This window comes from Sebastes umbrosus, chromosome 11 (assembly GCF_015220745.1).
Source record: "Sebastes umbrosus isolate fSebUmb1 chromosome 11, fSebUmb1.pri, whole genome shotgun sequence".
In the NCBI taxonomy this organism is placed as follows: domain Eukaryota; kingdom Metazoa; phylum Chordata; class Actinopteri; order Perciformes; family Sebastidae; genus Sebastes; species Sebastes umbrosus.
In genome coordinates, this window is record NC_051279.1 from 28,993,951 (window position 1) to 29,013,505 (window position 19,555).

Consider the following 19,555-nt stretch of genomic DNA (forward strand, 5'->3'; position numbering starts at 1 on the left):
CGTCAGGGACGGCCAAGAGAAGAGATTTGTGGACAAGGTGATCACATGGCTTCTGTTACCTCTCTGTCACACTCGTCTCCTCCTTCTGTATCTCCTCCTTTGCTGTGTGCCTTATTTTACGTGTATTTGCTGCAATATCCTATATCCTGATGTCACCACTATGTATTATGCAGTAATGTACACTTGGCACAAACAGTTAAAGAGTACAGTTTAACCAGAATGACAGTTGCAGTAGCATAATTCACTCTACACACTAAGGTTTTTAAAAATGTATCTGTACTTTTATTACTGTTGACTTTATTGCTGGAAAGCACCTCATGGTTTATGTAAGTGTTTTTTTTCGTGACTTAAAGCGCAATTATGTAGCATTTAGGGGGATCTATTGGCAGAAATAGAATATAATATTAATAAGTATGTTTTCATTAGTAATATTATCACCTCAAAATAAGAATCGTTGTGTTTTCGTTAGCTTAGAATGAGCTAACTAAACTGAACTAAATCCTACACACTGGACCTTTAAATCCTTGCCTTTTAAATGCCCACGTCTTTCAAAGTCCATGCCCCCAGTTTGTATTACAGGCTTTCTGATTAAAACATGTAGTTCAAGCTCAAGTCGATGACATCATCAGGGTTGTTTTCTTTAGACTTTGGAAAGCCCCCCCCCCAAAGCCAAGGTGAGTGGTTGCGATGAGTAAACTGAACTTGCTGGAGTGTCCCTTTTAAAATGTTGTTAATAATGTTAAATTATTTATTTAAAGACAAATTTCCACATCGGTGCACAATAAAGTTGTATCGTCTTCTCCCCCTATTGTGAAAAATATTTATGACGACTTGATTAGCCCGAAAGAGTATATATGTACATGCTACAATACAATAAATTCAAGTTTGGGGCTTTACAAACAATATAGTGTTCACCAGTTATATATGTAATCAGCATCACTGGTGGACAACACACACTGGAATATATGCAGTTCCTATAGTTTAAGGCCAGTAGACCTCTAATCCTGCTTGAGATATTCATTAGTATATAAAGTAGATTAACATATGTACTGTATGACTGAATACCACACTGAAACAAATGGTATCTCACAGGCTGAATACTTTTAGCAGAAACGGCAGCGATCATAATTACAGCGCTCTTAACGAACCCTGGATTTTCATGACTTTCATAAGGGGGTGTAGTTTACACGAGCACGCATTTAGATAAGGCAGAGAACAAGTTCATTAGCAGAGTTAGCTAGCTAACAGACACCACTCCCAATTAGCCTAGAGGAGAGCGAGTGGGAGAGAATGAGAGAGACACAGTCGAGATTCCTATCAGCGCCAGTCCATGAAAATGAATAGAATAGCATGACACGCTATCTCCCGAATCAGTGGCTGATTGCGAAACATCCGTGACGAGAAATGAACACGAGACAGAAGATCAGTGTGCAGATTTGCTTAAGGACATACTTGTAGAGAGAGATGAGGAGAGAGAAAAGGGAGCTCGCTGGGTGTTCCACATCAGAGACCCGGCACTCTCTGCACAGCAGAGACGAGGCAGCTATCAGATTAATAGTGAGTCATTCTGTACGCTCCTCTGCCGTTACAGACAGAAAGACAATCAGAGAACAGGGGGGGCAATCGCGGACAGCACTTGACATGAGTTACGAAAGTGGAGATGAAATGCAGGGACAAGGGGGAAAAAAAAAGTTCAATTAAAGGATGTAGATTGTAAAGGCTTTTGTTGTTACTCAGCAAAAGGGAAAACGGCACTGAGGTGCTTCAATAGAATCACCAAAGCAGGTGGGCATGTTCCGAGTTAGCCCACCTCATTAAAAGGCTTCACTCTCTCTTTATGCAACGGCCATTACACATCCCCATTCAGATGCACACACGCCGGTGATTAAAAATTATCTGTTGGAGATCATAATCACACCTGCTTAAACTTAAGCCAAAGAATAACAAAGAACTTTTTGAATGCTGAACTATCTGAGCATTTACAAAGAGATTAAAGGGTAGACAGTCTCAAACTAAATAAATTTGCTTTTAATCGCTTTGAACAGGAAGTCATGTCATTTCAAATGTCCCTATCTGATTGTCTGATTCCCCCCTCTTTATTCGAATTATAACATGCCCATCTGACTTTTCCGGCACAATGGGAAAAATTAAAAAGGGAAATGACCTTTCATGGCAGCCATGATGGGAGAGTGAATGGCATTATTATGCACCGAGATTAATTTCTGCCCACTCTACGCTGCCCATTGAGAAAACAGAGGAGGGGCACGAACGCCTCGGTGCAAGTCATCATGATCACAGAGATGTCGAGAAACATCTCTATTGATTAAGAACAAAATTTTTACGTTTTTCTTTTTTATAAAACCTGGCTTGGTTGTTAGCATGTTTCTTTAAAGGGGAACACCACCTAAATTAATAATTCTAATATGTTATTTCCATGGTCTAGGAAAGTGCAATCAATATTTGTGAACATGAGCTACCCTCTCTCTCAAAGCCAGAAACCAGAGAAGTAAGTCTCAAACTTGTGATGTCATCAAGTTAGGGCTGAATCTATTCAAATATTTAATCGGGATTAATCGCAAAATTGATCGCACATTTTTTATCTGTTTAAAATGTACCTTAAAGGGAGATTTTTTTCAAGTATTTAATACTCATATCAACATGGGAGTGGGCAAATATGCTTCCTTTATGCAAATGTATTTATATATTTATTATTGGAAATCAATTAACAACACAGAACAATGACAGATATTGTCCAGAAACCCTCACAGGTACTGCATTTAGCATAAAAAATATGCTCAAATCACAACATGGCAAACTGCAGCCCAACAGGCAACAACAGCTGTCAGTGTGATAAAGTGGGCATGTCTGTAAAGGGGAGACTCGTGGGTACCCATAGAACCCATTTTCATTCACATATCTTGAGGTCAGAGGTCAAGGGACCCCTTTTGAAAATAGCCATGCCAGTCTTTCCTCGCCAAAATTTCGCGTAAGTTTGGAACGTTATTTAGCCCCCTTCCCAACAAGCTAGTATGACATGTTTGATACTAATGGATTCCTTCAGTTTTGTAGTTTCATATGATGCCAGTATCCTCACTTTAGCTTTAAAACTGAGTCCGCTACAATCTAAAAATCACAAGTTGCGTTAATGCGTTAAAGAAATTAGTGCCATTGAAACAAATTTGCTTTAACGCGTTATTATGGCACTAACTTTGACATCCCTACATCAAGTATAAAGTCTAGATCTGCTCCATAGACAGTGAATGGGAGATTAACTGTATGTTGAATTCTTGTTTATACCCAAATGAGCTTTATTCTATTGTATTGCTCCCAGTTGTGAAACAGAAAATGTTCCCATATACTCACAACATTCCCCTGGGTGCTCTCAGTGTCATCTCTCCCAATTCATTGTCTATGGAGCGGCTCCAGACTTCATACTCGATGACATCACAAATTTGAGTTTTAGCGCTCTAGTTTTTGGATTTGGGAGAGTTGTTCATGTTAGACCATAAGAATAACATGGATGAGTTTTGAAAATGGGCATAGTTCCCCTTTAAGTTGGATGCAGCCATGTGCTAAGTGCCATTTTTCAGTTTGTAATACAGCAGAGATTAGGACACAGTGCCGAAGTCTTCAAACTGGATGTCACTTGATAGCTTGGAACCACTCAGGCTGTGGTTTAGTAAAACATGAAATGGGCATCATGTCTCACATCACCTCCTCTGCAGTTCAGCCATCCTCACTGTATGCACGACACACTTTACTCCCATAAAACTCGAGTCTCCCTCCTCTCTCTCTCCGCTGCTGCCTGTCCAGCAGTGTGTTTCTGAGCCTCTAATTCTCATTCTGATGGCTAAGTAGAAGGGGGGGGGGGGGAGGATAATTACAGTCAGTCATACATCTAGTCATGCTACATCCATCCCCTTCCTTTTCAAAGCAGTATTTTTAAGCTCAGCATTTTCTCGCCCCAAAAAGGGCCTTTTTCCGCATGTGATGCCTTCTTTTTGTCATGGCCCCCATAGTTCTGAGCTGACCCCCTCAGCCCTGTCTCCTGACTGATCACAGTGATGGTTTATTACTGTCGTCCCAGCGTTCTTATCTTTAGCCAGCAATGCTCATTTCCTTCCCCAGATTTAAATGCAAATGTGAAATTTAATGATAAATGCATTATCTGATAGGTGCGATAACACTGATTCACTGTCAGTATAAAATACACACCCCGGGGGGCTTCGAGCTAGCAAGCACAACTTGCCCAAATCCACTTTTTTCTCCCTCTCTCTCTCTGTCTCCCTCTCTCTTCTTTTCTCTCTCTTTCTCTCGCATGTACCTGCAATAAATTCTTGAGGTCATTTTATGCATTAAAGGGAATCATATTTTGTGTGTTCAGCAGTGTGGGTGCAGGCTATTGCTGAGCAGTAATTGCTGTGCAACTATCTTGTTCAATGTATTATCCATCACTTTGATGAAGTTACTTTTAGTAAAAGGGCAACACAAGATAAAAAAAAAATGTGTTGTAAACTCTTCAAAAAAAGCTACATCTGCATTGCATTATAGGGTTCTCTAAAAAAAGAAATAAATAGATAAACCTGCTTTTTTTGAGCAAGCAATTGTTGGTAATTTAATGTACTGTTAACTGAATGGTGGGCGTGCATTCAGTTAAAGTGGCTTGTTATATAGCATGCAGACTTCTGACTCATTTGTCCATCTAGCTGCTAAATGCAAGACACAATGCTTTCTTACTTTTGAACCATAGGTGTCCATAAATACTCCTTTTTCTATTTCTATTCAATGCCAAAATTAATACCTTACCTCAAACTAGGAAGCAGGCATTGCAATTTAGTTATCGGCTACTGTCCAACGTGATGTCATTCATACTCGTCACATTTTGACGCATGGGCAGAAGCAGCCTTTTACGTAGTATCTTGACGCAGAAGGTTTGCGCAAGGTTAACCTTTCAACACGTGGTCGTAAAACATGGTTGTAAAACATGGTTGTAAAACGTGGTTAACGTTGTAACATGTGGTTGGAACACGTGGTTGTAGCGCGTGGTTGTTATATGTGGTTAACGTAATGCGTGGTTGTAACACGTGGTTGTTATACATGGTTAATGTAACACTTGGTTGTTACATTTTGTTGTTAAACATGGTTAACATTGTGAGACGGTCACGGTTAGGTTTAGACAACAGAACTACTTTACTAGGTTTAGGGAAAAGATCATGGCTTGGGTTAAAATAACTACAGAAGTCACGTCATGTGACTCACGCAACAATGTCATCAGTAACGTTGACAACATCATCAGTAGAAATGACTCAAGTTTTGGTTTCACTTGGTATGATATGAAGGTCGTTCCCCTGGGTCAAAGTCCTGTGTTCGTTTGTCCCATCCACCACCCGTCCCTCCCGCCTTATGCGGACTTTCTCGCTCTTAATATTTCCGTTGATCTGCATATAATAATGACGACAATGGGTTTACATTGGAGTTAGTTGAAAGCCCGTTGTGTCTCAAACAGATGCTAAAGGGTGCCTTGTGCATGGGTATCAAGACGCCAAGGGACACTGTCCAAGCGTCTGTATTTGTCGCCCTGGGAGTGAAACCAGGCTGAACCGTCAGATGGCCCTAAGTGTCTATCTAGGAAAGTGATATGAAGACTTTTCTTACTTGGACCGTCCCATTCATCTGGCCCCACGCCGGTATGCCTGGTCTTCTCGCCCTGCCCGTCCATCTCCGACTCTCCTGCTTCTCGGTTGCCATCTTCCTCTCCTGCAACGCAGAAAAAAAGAAATAAAATGAAGTCCTATAAAGCACACAAGACAAAGTGAGAGAAGCACTCAATTTATTGCTCACACACCTAATTTAATGAAGCAGTGCATTAAGGACTGTGCTGCCCTTCCAAAGGGTAGATTCTTAGGACTTTGGATATTATCCCGGCAAAAAAAATCATTAAGCTTTATAACCCTTTCCTGTTATATTTAAGTGTCACGATCTGAAGTCATGTGAGCCATTGTCATTGCGTGCGACTGTGTATATATAGTCCTGTACATGTATATTTGCAGTGAGCTCACCAGCGGGTCCATCTGCGTACTTTTATGTAAAAAGAGTTCCCATGAGTGCTCGCAGGAACAGGAGGAAGCCCCGTGGAACAGGAAGGAAAGCAATGTGTGGGAGAGAGGTGGCTATTTATTACCGTTTGATCTATTGTGGAGCGAGCCAGAATGTGTGTTATAGGATGTAGGGCTGATTTACAGTCGCGGGGCTCACACAGACCATGCTAAGGGATATTTGGGTATCTCTCTCCAGGATGTAAGTGCTTAAAGACCTTGTTAAACAGACTCCGCCTGCGAGCGTGCAGCAGTAACACTGACTGCAGCGCTTGTTGAGCGCTCTTAAGATGCACTTACTGTAAAAAAAAGAAAAATCTATTTTTGCATATGTACAGTACGCACAGTTTGTACTCAAAGTTTATAGGTGCATAAATCAGTGCTTAGTAGGTGCCCCGTATGTGTGGTGCTCTGAATAAAATCCAATGTGGCTGACACAGTGGTTGTCTCTCGAAACTCGGACAAGTTAAGAGCAAATCTGCTCGGGGCTGCGTAGCGGTAGTTGATAGTTTGCGGAGGAACATTTCTCTCACTTTTGTCACCATATCGTTTTCATCCCTTTGATGTTTCAAACCCAATAGTGAACGGTCAAGGACAGACCTGGATTACTACAATGGATTACTCCACTTCATGCACTCAACAAGGAAAAAAAAGGGATCGATGTGCGGATTTAAACGTGAATATATTAGGATGTCAAAAAGATAATATATCGTAAAGATGTAGCTCGTACAGCATGTGTAATAGAAATCAAACCAGATACGATACATATATGTTGTTGTCATATGGTTGTTTACTACATCTGTATCTGATCCCCCCCACCCCCTTACAGCTCCCAAAAAGCATTTCAGAGTGTTAGTTATCACACTCCCAGTGACAACTGCCACGGGACACACTGCTACTACTTCACTCCAGCGCCGTCCGTCCTCAGTTAGGTTAATCTCCAGATCAAGCACACACACCGTGCTTGTTTAGCTTTTTTTTTTTTTTTTTTGACATGGGCTCACTTCAAAGAAGGTAGCAAACATCGCCAAAAGGATGTCAGCTTTCCGCCTGGCGCTGAAAGAGGAGATGTATATGAAGAGAAAAAAGTGATACTGAAGGGAAGTCTGCAGAAAATGTCCTACTTACAGTACATGAGGTCATTATGACCCAGTTTTGCTTATGCAAGTGTCTGCTTGGGCTGGCGATTTCTCCCCCCCCCACACTCCTTTCCCTTCTCCCAGTATATTATCAGGGAGCCCACTCAACTAAATTCCCCCCACTATTTATTGTTGGGCCCGGAAAACCTCTTTAGCACACTAGGCTCGTATTATGACGAGGATAACAAAGGCGTAATATCAACAGTTCCTTCCAATGGAGCGGAGTTTAAAAAAAAAAAAAAAGCCGGCGAGATAACATTAAAAGGCACTACCTTGATCTCAGGCGAACATGTTAAGCCCTGTAACGAAACGTATTGGAAGTGTTTAATTACAGCCCGGGAAATGAAGCTACAAGATGATTCCTTAATTAAGCAGTGATTAAGGATTTTCTGCCTTCTATCTAACGCCGTTTGCAATGCATTTTAAACACAATCGCCCAGGCAACCTCGCAGGGAACAATGTCACAGGGCTTTGATGAAGTTTTCCTGCACAAATGTCACTAGGAAGAAAGAGCAGCGGCAGAGGAAGAAGTGCTGGAGCAGCACTCCTTTGCTTACAGTTGATAAAAACCTGCAATACAGACGAATATGGAGAGCCATTTTTTTTTATGGTTTTAAACGACGTAGAGAGATCTGACCTTTGTGATATAGGAACAGATTGATTGAGGTGCTCCAATTTCATTCACAGCGGTCCACTATAAGTAATAGAGACTCTGCCTTGTTTCATCATTTGAATTGAAACCCTCTGCCGTCTTATCGAGGGAGACAGATTGTCAATGATCATCCTCTACATTATCACCTAGATCATAATTTACATCTGGCTTAGGTTCCTTTCCCCGCGCAATCAAATGGAGATACTTAAGGTTGAGTGAGAGAACCGAACAGAAGGGACGAGGAGGAGGGTGGGGGGGGCGGTGGGGGGAGGGCGAGGCGGCCTGCTGGGCGCAGGGTTGGCGGGCATGCAAGAGGAGCCAGTGAGCTGTTAAAATCAGCCCTATCGCCGCTCTATCAAAGGACAGCTCTCTAGCCAAATCGCAGTCGCATGCAGCGTGCCACGCATTCAGGTCAATAAGCTTATAGGCGATTTACACAAACAATTCCTGGAGCAAGGTAGCAACAAAGTCATATTGGCTTTTTCCCTCTCCCTTTTAGCATTGTCTCTGACGAAGGAAGCCCTTGAAAATGTCAATCTCTGGCGTGCGACTTTAAGGAGCTCAGAGCACTCTAATCCTGACCACTGAGTCTGGAGACAGGTCGCACATTTCTGCAAAAATGGAGTATAAGTATTTTTAAGTCTTCATATGAGATTGCACAGTTCTATATGTTACTGGGCTCGATGACTTTAACCCACCGCCACTTTTCTAAAGCCATCGCAATCTAGTATTGGAGCTTGGCAATGAGAATGTAATATTAGGCGGTGGGGGGGATGCCCGCTACCCCCCCACTCCCTCCTCAACAGTGGTAGTGTTAGTCAGTTGATATTGCATATTTGCTTGTTGATGCAGATTAGGCTGCAACAGATAAAGTCAATTCCAGGAAGCAACCTTTTTCACCAAAGTCAAGCATAGCTGTGAGACTCCCCCGCTATCTGAAAAATAGGGTTGAATTGCATGCAATTTGTGGCAGGCAGAGCACTCCAATGGAGGGAGGCTATTAGCGAAATGCCTTGCCACTGTCTCTTTAAATGCCAATAAATTCCCATCATTACAGAATCTGGCAGTTTTCCTCCCTGTCTGCAGCCCGGGTCTTTATCTCGCTCTGCCTCAGTCTCTGAGCATGTAGATCTGGCCCAGTTAGATTGTCATACTTAACAAACATTAATGATTAATTTCCTCCACTGAGTCAAATGGGGCTAAAGGGATGACTCGATTCATCTTATCGCGTCCACAAATTAGCATTTCCCCCCATATTCTCCAGCATCAACTGTGCATTAAAATTCCACATTTGCCATTCTGGGCACTGGCAGCTGTGGCGAAAGCGCCAAGGAGATCTTCCTCCTGTGTTGCTGGAGATTCTGATTACATGTGTGTTCACACAAAGAGTGGCGTAATTAATTCTGCCACTTTCCCGTTGGTTACTGTACGCCTCTGACCGCTGCAAGTCAAATTACTCACCGAGAGGTTATTTGAAGGGGTCAAGGTGGGTTTGTTATTCGCTGTGTTTAAGTACTGCGTACGCAGTCCTGAGCTTTCACTCTTCACTTCCACTGCGATAAAATGTCTCTGCCTATATTATCATTTTTTTTTGGTAATTTGAGGAGAGTGCAATATGTTCACACTAGTTGTGCTTGATGTATCCTGACACATAAATGCTCACAACAGCGTCAGAATCGAGTAGTTTGAGCTGAAAAAAAAAATAAATCATGTCGCATTACTTCACAAAATGGTGTTTTACATGGAGGAAATGAGATACATGAAATGACATGTAAATTTACTGTCAGAGCTAACTAAGGAAGTCATTTGTCATCAGACAACACTTGGAACGCACAAAGGGAACAGCTTGTGGCAACACCCTGTGCTGAACTTCACAGATAGCCAACAATAAAAGAGGGGGTGAAGCAGCAAGGTGAAATTTCACAATTTCAGTAAAAAAAAAAAAGATGTATATAAAAAAAAAGGTATCTTTCTTACAATTATGGAGCCGGGTGTGTCAATAGAGTATAAATCTTTGCTGTGGACTCTTCACAAGCGTGAGCTCTATAAATGTGAAATTGACCGAGCAGGAGAAGTTGTTTGAGGTGCGATTCTGTTTTAATCGCAGGAAAAAGCCAAGGTTATTTCTTTAGATATGTGGCCTCACAGAGCTCTCAATAGGCAGACACCCTTTAATTCCATGTACATTCTTTCTCCTATAGAGTACACCTTTAAGTTGAGTGACACTGACATTCATTTAATTGTAGATGAGTGCTACAACCATAATAGTTTAGGCCTACACGGTTTCTTTTATTATTGATAAGTTGACCCCTTAAATAGTCGCAACATAATTATGAAGGGCAGTAGTGGAAGGAGATCTTTTATTTAAGTAAAAGTAGTAAAACCACGGTGCAGAAATACTACAACTGAAAGTCCTTCATTCTGAAATTTACTCTAGTAAAAGCACAATATTATCATCAAAGTATCTAGAGCTGCCACGATTAATCAATTAATCGAGTAGTTGTCTACTATTTAATTAATCACCCACTATTTTGATAATCGATTAATTGTTTTGAGTGATTGTTTAAGAAAAAAAGTATCTGGTTCCAGCTTCTTAAATGTGAATATTTTCTGGTTCCTTTACTCCTTTATGACAGTAAACTGAATATCTTTAAGTTGTGGACAAAACACGACATTTGAGGACGTCAAATCGATTAATCAAAAAAAGTCTCCCCTTTACAGACATGCCCACTTTATGATAAAAACATGCAGTTTTGGTTATGGTTATGATTTGAGTATATGTCTTATGCTAAATGTAGTACTTGTGAGGGTTTCTGGACAATATTTGTCATTGTTTTGTGTTGTTAATTGATTTCCAATAATAAATATATACATACATTGGCATAAAGCAGCATATTTGTCCACTCCCATGTTGGTAAGAGTACTAAATACTTGATAAATCTCAATTTAAGGTACATTTTGAACAAATAAAAAATGTGTGATTAATTTGCCATTAATCGTGATTTAATATTTTAATCGATTGAATAGCCCTAGTAAATACATACATTTGTTTTATTGTGAATTTCTGGGGAATTTGACCTTTTAGGCCTCTAAAATGGTTCATATAGAACAAGGAAGAGAATCACTCTGGACATATGCAACGAGTGATGAAGGTAGCAAGCAGATAATAGTTTGTGTTGAGGGTCACAGGTCTAAAAGGTGAGGAACCCCTGATAAAGATAATACAGCAGGGGCTTTGGAGGAAAATGTGTTCACTTCTCCTTTTAAAATGTGTTACACTCACCGCTTAGCTTCTGTGAGATTTCACATTTATGTTGCAGATTTAAGGCCAACAGTGGTACAATATGTAATACCAGCAGCATCTTAAAAACCACGTCCACGACAGCACCAAAAACCACGAGAGCCATGACACCATTAACTAAACAGGTTACGGAGTCAACCATCAACCAATTTAGAGGTTCCCAGAGCCTCAGACCAAGATGGGACGCCAAGGTGCTCCATGCACTTATCTGGGGAGTCCCTTTTCTGCAAGGGTAAGGCAAATGACTGAGTCTTTGGTGGCATTCAACTTCTTGACCTTTGCGCCTTTAAGCGGCTTTGCTACTTCACCGCACTCTGATCAAAGTTAATAAGTGCTTCATATGTTAATGAAAATTGGTACTCCTCTTTGTGTTCCTACAGCTTTTTAATACCTATTATAGACTGAAACTTTTAATGGAGGTTTTAGGTCCCCCTGACAAGCCCATTTCAGAGAGTGACTACACAGATACAAGGCTAAGCTAAGACCAGAGAGTCACTGCTCAGTGGAGGAACCTTACACGGGAGACCTTATTCTCCGGGAAGCAGCGGCAGATAAAGGCCATGGGATGAGTGGCTGCTTTAAAACCCACGTTCAAGTCCGCACAGGGCTAATTACAGCACGCCATCACATTTGAGAGGGTTTAGTTAATCAAGGGGGCTCTCTTTTTCCTGCTATAGTCGAGGAATAACACACTTAAAACCATTTAATGCCGCCAGGATTGCGTCCTGTTTAATTCACGGCAGTTTCACATAAGTGGGGTAAATTTAAGCCACTCCGACGTTAGTTTTAAATAGATCTAATTGAGGAAGGGATCATGGGGGAAAATGGCTACACCTGATGATTGCACACAACTTGCCATGAAGGGAAAAAAAAAGACATTTGGATAGTACATCATTTAGGTCTTAGGAGGCAATGGGAGACTTAGCTTCTGTAAGCTCAGATAGCAAAGGAATAAAAAAAAAAATCTGACTAGTAAGGCTTGTGTTTGACAAGGAAAAGATTACCAAAAAGTAGTATTTGACATTTGGGATTGCTATTTCGTGTTGACTCTATTCATAAACATGGAAAGGAGATTTGAGGCCCGGTTCCTCACATGGTTTTATCCAAAACAATAGAAATATCAAACGGCTCTGACGAGGTTCTTTGAAGATTTTCACCAAGTTGTACTTTTTTTTTTTTCCCTCCTAGCTGTAGCCACCAGTTTGTACACTACCGCACCATCTATTTCATAGCTACTGGGTTATTACAAGACCATACATTCTACTTTGAAGTTTGTGTAAGGACACATTACGATGGAGACAAAGGGCGAAGCAAACGAAGCGTCGCCGGTAATTGCAATTTCCAAACAATTGCGCCGTTCAACTTTTACCCGGAGAACAAAAGGAAAAACATTATTGATACGATTACCGGGGCATAGCCTACCTGAAACATGAAAGATTTGCTTTTTCTTCAATAATGTAATCCCACGAGGCACATCAGTTTAGAAGTGTGAAGGAATAATTCTAAACAATTTTCCCCTTTGAAAAGGAGAAAGAGGAGGCAGACATTCAAAGCGTTGGTTCTTCATTAAAAAGTCAAATTTATGGCATCCGTGCTGCCAGTAAGAGTGGGGACACCTGGGGTAGTGGAAGCCACGCGACCGGGGGGTAGGAAGAGGTGGGGGAGTTGGGGGGTGAGGGTGGGGGAGGCGGGACAAGTCTGTCATCTTCACACTGTAACCTGGAGCAGACCACAAATTAGCTCCTGTGATGGCAAGGTGTGACCGAAATGAAACAAACATACAAAGAAGCAATCTAATTGAATTGGAGTTCAAAGGGGGGGTGGGAGCGGGTTGGGGGGGCTCGGGCGCATTTGGCGACGCAAAAGGCGCTTTTATAGTTGCTTGGACCTCCGAGCAGTAGCAGGTGCTGCTGAGCGTTCACAGAGCTTCAGTGCCGGCTCAAAGGGAAGAGTGCCACGCTCTCCAGTGCATTGGTGTACCGTCGCACACCTTCACACAGCGCTATCACAGAGGGAGAGCCAGCGTCGCTCCGATGCCATCTCCCTCTCTCAGATCAAACCACTGCTCTTGGGTGGATTGCTGGGATCAAATATCAGAATGGATAGTTTCAACTCTCGGCAGTTGATGCGGGAGGAAATTGTCACGCGGACACAAGTTGTGCCAGGTTTGATTTTGTTGAGGGATTTCATTAGAAGCCATTAGTAGGAGTTTAACTTATTATTGATGCTTGGCACACGAGGGCGGCGTGACATATTGTCACACTATTAAAAAACAGTAAACGGCTTAGAAGGAGTTACCGATCCTCACCTTTGTTGCAGAAGTACTCCATGTCTTCACAGCTCATGTTCTCCGTCTCGAACTCGGCGGGGAAGTTCTCTTCCACCGAGAACTCGTCTTTGGCCAGGAGCTCGTTCTCCTCGGAGACGCACTCCTCCTCCTCTTCCTCCAGGCCATCCTCCAGAGGACCTGAGGGAACACACACACACACACAGATGCACGCACACAAGGGAGATGTTCAGCAGTTTCATCACATCCTTCAGGCTCTCAAAAAAAAGAACGTCTCCTTGGTTCTTTTGTTGAGATACCACAAATGCAGATGCAACTCAAAGAGCAGCACCGAACCGTCTGTACTTCCCATGTTCAGACATTCAGTATATAGACAAAGACAAGGCCATGTCAATAAGCAATATTATTTTACAACAAAAGGTTCTTCCATTATAGTTATTGAAAAAGCCCTTCGAGACAGTGCACTTTCTGAAAAAAAAAAACAAGCTGACTCGCAGCCAAGGTGAGCGTTGATGTTAATCCGCTATACCTGCAAAACAAAACCTCACACAGACGGAGGAATAAAAAAAAAAAAAAAAAAAGTTCCATTCCAGAGTTTTCATATAGGCATCAGCACGGGAGGAGGAAAAGAAAATACTTTTATTAATTTGTTAGCCTTATCACAGGGTACAATGTTGATTTTCCATTTACATTCCATGCCTCCGGGTAATACACCAGTGCAATCTTAAAGGAGACACTTTTCCGTGTGATTAATGTTTTCCCCCCTCTGTGCAATATTATTTCTTTAAATCTAAATGATTTCAGAGTTTTCGCTCGTAGCTGTACATCTCTTTTTGGTATTTGCATATTACCATTTTTGCTTCAATCAAGGGCGTTGATGGAATTACTGTACTGCTACCTGAATTGTATTAGCTCTGAAAAACATCTCATCCGGCGTTGAATGTTATTAATATAATGTGCATCTTGCGCACCTCTTCTCCTTCCCCACTGAAACACGTCTCCGATGTCGGCGCACGAATAGCAAAAGAAGTGACGGAACACTCCCGAGTTTAAGGTTAGATATATTTGAAATAATACAAGGAACCTGCGTCATTTTCGGGGGGAAAAAAAATCAGTGTTTAAAGGAATAATCATATCAAAAGTGCTGCCATCGCTGGCTGCTATAGATGTTGATGCTGTCTCTGTTTCCGCCTGTCACACAAGGAGCTACGTCTCTACAGCCTCTTGTGCATCAGTCTGGAGCTCAAACAGAGTGCGCTGATATCCTCTCGACACCTTTCAGCGTGTTTGTTCTATTGTAGCGGGAGCGAGCCCCTCAGCTTTTAATAAAGCAATAATTTCAGTTCACAAAGTGGGGCTGGTGTTGCCTCTCCTGTTTCTCTTTCTTCCCCGCACCGAAGCCTCATAAAAGACCCCCCTGATGTCCACAAACTGCTTGCTCTTTTCATTAGTCTTATAAATTACTCCTTTGTAGAGAGGCCTACATCTGCAGGAGCCCCGGACATGAAAAGAATTAGCGCACGGATCTCTAATAGACACTGCGGAGGGAGAGTGCTGCTTTTAAATTAGGGATACAGTTTTATGATCTTATCTGATGCCTTCTGCTGATTCGCCGAGGAGCGAAGTGAGGCGTGAAGTGACTCGATGAGTCTGCCATCGCTTAAGATGATACCGAGAGATAAATATCGCAGTATCAAGGGGAGATTGTATGACTGGCGTTAAAAGCTCCTGCCAAGGCAATTGAGGACAGCGTGAAAAGAAAAGCGGAGGGGAAATACATTTCTATACACACACTCGGTACACATTCCATTACACAGCTGAATAAGAACTGTGTGTACAACTAAACGATTCTTCCTCTGTTGCCGGCAAATACAGCAGCGCCATTGCACCGTAGAAAATAGACCTACAGTGTTGCGCGATAATAAGGGTAAAGGGAGATTAAAGATAAACTTCATGGTCAATAAGACACAAAGATTAGGTAGATAAGATGAGATAGAATTGAGGTTTAATAGACTCCGAATAAGGGCATCTCACTTCCCCACTCTAACAGATAGCAACTAAATGGAGCTTTTGCAAACTGATAGAGATACCGGAGGCCTCGCTGAATATGGAAAAATGAAATACTCCATGCAGGCATTAAAGGAGGTCTGATGGCTACTTCTCGGGCACTGCGTAGATTGCCAAAGTTTGTGCACACATTCTCACATGTTTAGTTTATTATACAGTATTCATTGCATGGAGAGACCTGAAATTATTTCAGAGACAGCAATGATAAGAATAATGACTTTCTAAACGACCAGCACCACACTCCTAACTCATTTTCTGATAGTGGCGTCCCTGCTATATTTAGTTGTGTACTGTTTAAAATCCTGTCACATTCGCTGTGTGACCCGCGCTTGTTGGTGCATTTCTATAGGGTCTGCTGACGAATCGGGGCCCGAGGAATGTCTGCCGCCTCACCCCTCTTATCGAGCCTCCTCTGGAGTTCAGATGGCCAATGACACCGCGGAGAGGGAGAGAGAGCGTCCGCATTTCACGTCGGCAGCGGAAAACAACCACGGTCTGCTTTAGAACGGTTGCGCTCATTAAAACGGACACACAAATGTGTACAAAGCAGAGTTTTACATGAGAGGTGAATTAAACACACACTGTTTTGGAAATTTACTCTGGAATCTTTTGGTAATCTTTGGTAAAATATTGCATCTGTCTACTAGTCCTTGTAATATAATCTACAAACCCTGCTTTGAACCATGTGGGTGTCTTAAAGGAACAGTGTGTAATATTTAGAGGGATCTGTTGGCAGAAATGGAATATAATATGAATTAGTATGTTTTCTTTCATGGTTTAATCACTGGAAAATAAGAATGTTTTCATTAGCTTAGAGTGAGCAGTTTATATCTACATATAGGGAGCGGGTCCTCTTCACGGAGTCGGCCGCCATGTTTCTACAGGAGCCCAGAAAGGACAAACCAAACACTGGCTCTAAAGAGGGCCGTTCGCGTTTTCACGTTTCTGCGTCGGCCGCCATAGTTCTCCTATACACGCTTGGCACACGGGAGAAGTTTGCAATCTGTAACCTCACCGCTTGAAGCCGTCAAATCCTACACAATACACTTTAAAAAAAGCCCAAGTCAATATTAAATGGTAGCTCTTTTCAAGTTTGCATCTAAGCTTTTAAAACATCCGTCAGTTACATTTCTAAAAACCCTTCTCTGCCGGCTCTGTTCTAAGGTGTCGCAAGCCAAAAGGTTTGAGAACCACTCGATTAAACAATGAATCAATTAATCATGTGAAATAATCATTAGATAAATAAAAGAGTCCCTACAATACTCGTCTTTACCCTGAAGGCTGACTGAAAGCTGTTCAGGTCAGACTATCAAGTGCTAATTCACAAGCTTTACTCTCTAGAGAAAGCCTTGCTTTGCTAAAATTCATCCCGGCACAAAGACTGTCATATCTGCTCAATTCTAAGGAGGATGTTTCAGGAAGCTGCACCCTGTCTGAACTTCCTCTCAATCAGGGTCAGTGTCCAGGTATCCCTGCCCCCCCTCCATTCCCTCCCCCACGGCCCTGTCATCCACACCCTCCGCCCTCAACTGTATCATCCGCATTCATCAGACTCTTCCTCTGCCGACCAGAGAGAGAAATCTCAGCCCTGTTCAAACAGTCATGCAGGCAGGAGCAGCCAATGCTAATAGAGACATTGGTAGCTGAATGCAGGCCTGATCACAGTGGCTCTTTTGTTCATGGCGTGGCCTCTGTCTGATAGGGATCGGCCATGCGGAGTGGAGCTCCGGAGAGGGATATGGTAATGCCCCCGCTGAGTCTATAAAATGGGGTGATACTCTGAGACCATATGATGGACAGAGGATTAATGAGTCACAGAGGAAGGGGAGCAGGGAAGAAGAGGAGTACGGACAGAGGTGGTGGAATGAGCATATCTTTCAGGAAAAAACACGAGTCTGTGGACTAAAAAAAAAAAGCACACCAATATGCCAACCTTGCCTCTGAAACTCACACTTAAAAAAAAAGACGCTCTAAACAAATATGTGTGCAGAAGTGTAGTGCTAATTTCATGGCGTGCTTTTTTTTTCCAGCCGTCCGCATTGAGGGGGAGCTTGTGGCCGGGCTGTGATAGCGATACCTCACATTATCAGCAGGCTCCACAGTGCGATGTGTGGATCACAAACCCAGCCTCCTCTATAGCTCCCTAATTAGAGGTGAGGTAATTGAATCTGACAGAACAAAGCGGCAGATCTCTATAAGCATGGAAATCATTTTTTTTTGCTCCCACCTATACAGTTATTTCATCCAAAAAGGTCCATTGAAAACGTGTCCAAGCTGGCCTGGGGATAAAACGCAGCACCTGAGACTGAACATGAATGCATAATGCGGCCCCCTAAAAATCCAACAGGGGCCACACGGCTCAACCTCTGCCAACTGCGCTCCCTGTGACTGCTCCTTTGTGCCAACACTGATACTGGGCCTTCCTCACTTCCAGGGCGAACACACACATACTCCGCGGGACTCTTCAAACTTCGGCGGAGGCGGGAGGAAGTGTCTCAAGTTGCGCGTTAGCTGTGCGCCAGGTAGGCTTAGATACACATTCATACTGTGTGTTTACGTCCACAGCTGGAGAAAAAAAACACTCGCTCTCTGACTGCAAAGTGTGAAAATGGAAAAAAGATAGTTGCACTAAGGGTTGGGAAGGCTGAAAGGGAAGAGAAAGTGGATAGAGGCAAGGAGAGACTGGGGGCCATCCTCTCTCCTCCGCTCTAATGACCTTTGGGAAGCAGAGGGCTCCCTCAGCCTTGGAGGAGACTTAGTGTATATGTTACAGGGCTCAAGCATCTAATTTAATCCTTGATCACTGTAATGAAATAGATACCATTTGCGCAACTCTTAATAGCTTAATATGCTACAGGAAAACCTCAAAGGAATTTCTCATTTCTAACATCTTTTTTTTTTTTTTCATACTGCGTAAACGTTACCAAAGAGAAGAAAAAGACGCCTATTTTTCCGAGTTGTACACTGTGATCAAACTAAATGTGGAGCGAATGCTGTAACACAAGTCAAAAGTAAATTACCATTTGTGTTTTGTGTGTGTGTACGCGCTGGGAGGAGCGCGGAGCAGCTTCAGTGGAGACTGATGTGTTTCTCCGAGCTGCAGTCTGTGACCAAGAATAAGCGATGGTATTGTTTAACTTGATTTTCCGGTTGCTAAGCAATGTAATTCTCGTGATTAGAAATGGCTGCCTTCCTAAATTCGGGCACTTACAATCAACAGTCAACAAACTGCTCGAAAACGCAGCACCGAACGCTCGTCTGGAAATTGCGGTGAGAAGGGAGGGAGGGGTGGGGGGGATGAATGTATTCACATCCTTGTACAACACACACACTCTTCTGTTAGGCTGCAGTGCTGTAGAGATGACAAGGCGTCTAAATGCAATCTGATGACATCATGCGTTTAGATGGCCCACTAAGTTTACATTACGGTACGTTTGTGCTCCGTGCAGTACGACTGGGACACGCCCATCGCTGTCTGTATCACTGTCTCCGTGTGAAAGTGTTGCCCAGATGCAGAATAATGTCATTCCTCTAAGACGGGAGATTATTTGTGTTCACATTTCTCATAATTCCAGTCGAGTATCTTACTCCAATCAGACACGACGTTGGATCCCAGCATGTTCCGCCGGAGTTGCTAAAGTTCTGTGTTGTTGCGCCCAGTGTTTCTGTCTGGACCGTTGAAGGGGAATAACACGCTCTTACTTCTTTATCCAATGAATTGGAATTGGAATGGCATGAAAACATGCTGGCATTTGACTATGCCATTAAAATGCTGGAGGCACCTCTGAGCGTGCCCGAGGGCTTCAGCAGATGCCAGCCAGTTCCTCTGTGGAGTTAGCCGGGTCCTGCTTCACTCTGCTGCCTCTACTCGCCTCTCTAGGGTTTACAGAGACACACACACACACATGTCCAAGTGGACACTGGTACAACGTTTGGTCCATAAAAGTCACAAAGCTTGTCCTCCAAGTAATATGGGCTTAGCTAAATGCTTCTCTCGCAGGGTAACACTTGCTT

At 42.7% G+C, this 19,555-nt stretch overlaps 1 protein-coding gene across 1 annotated transcript in view; it reads right to left on the reverse strand.

The window, feature by feature from the left end:
* Nucleotides 1-19,555, reverse strand: part of zfpm2a (zinc finger protein, FOG family member 2a) — a 142,042-nt gene that overhangs the window by 89,295 nt on the left and 33,192 nt on the right. The window contains 2 exon segments of the mRNA XM_037784426.1: nt 5,656-5,757; nt 13,496-13,654. Coding sequence (XP_037640354.1) covers nt 5,656-5,757; nt 13,496-13,654 — 261 coding nt within the window.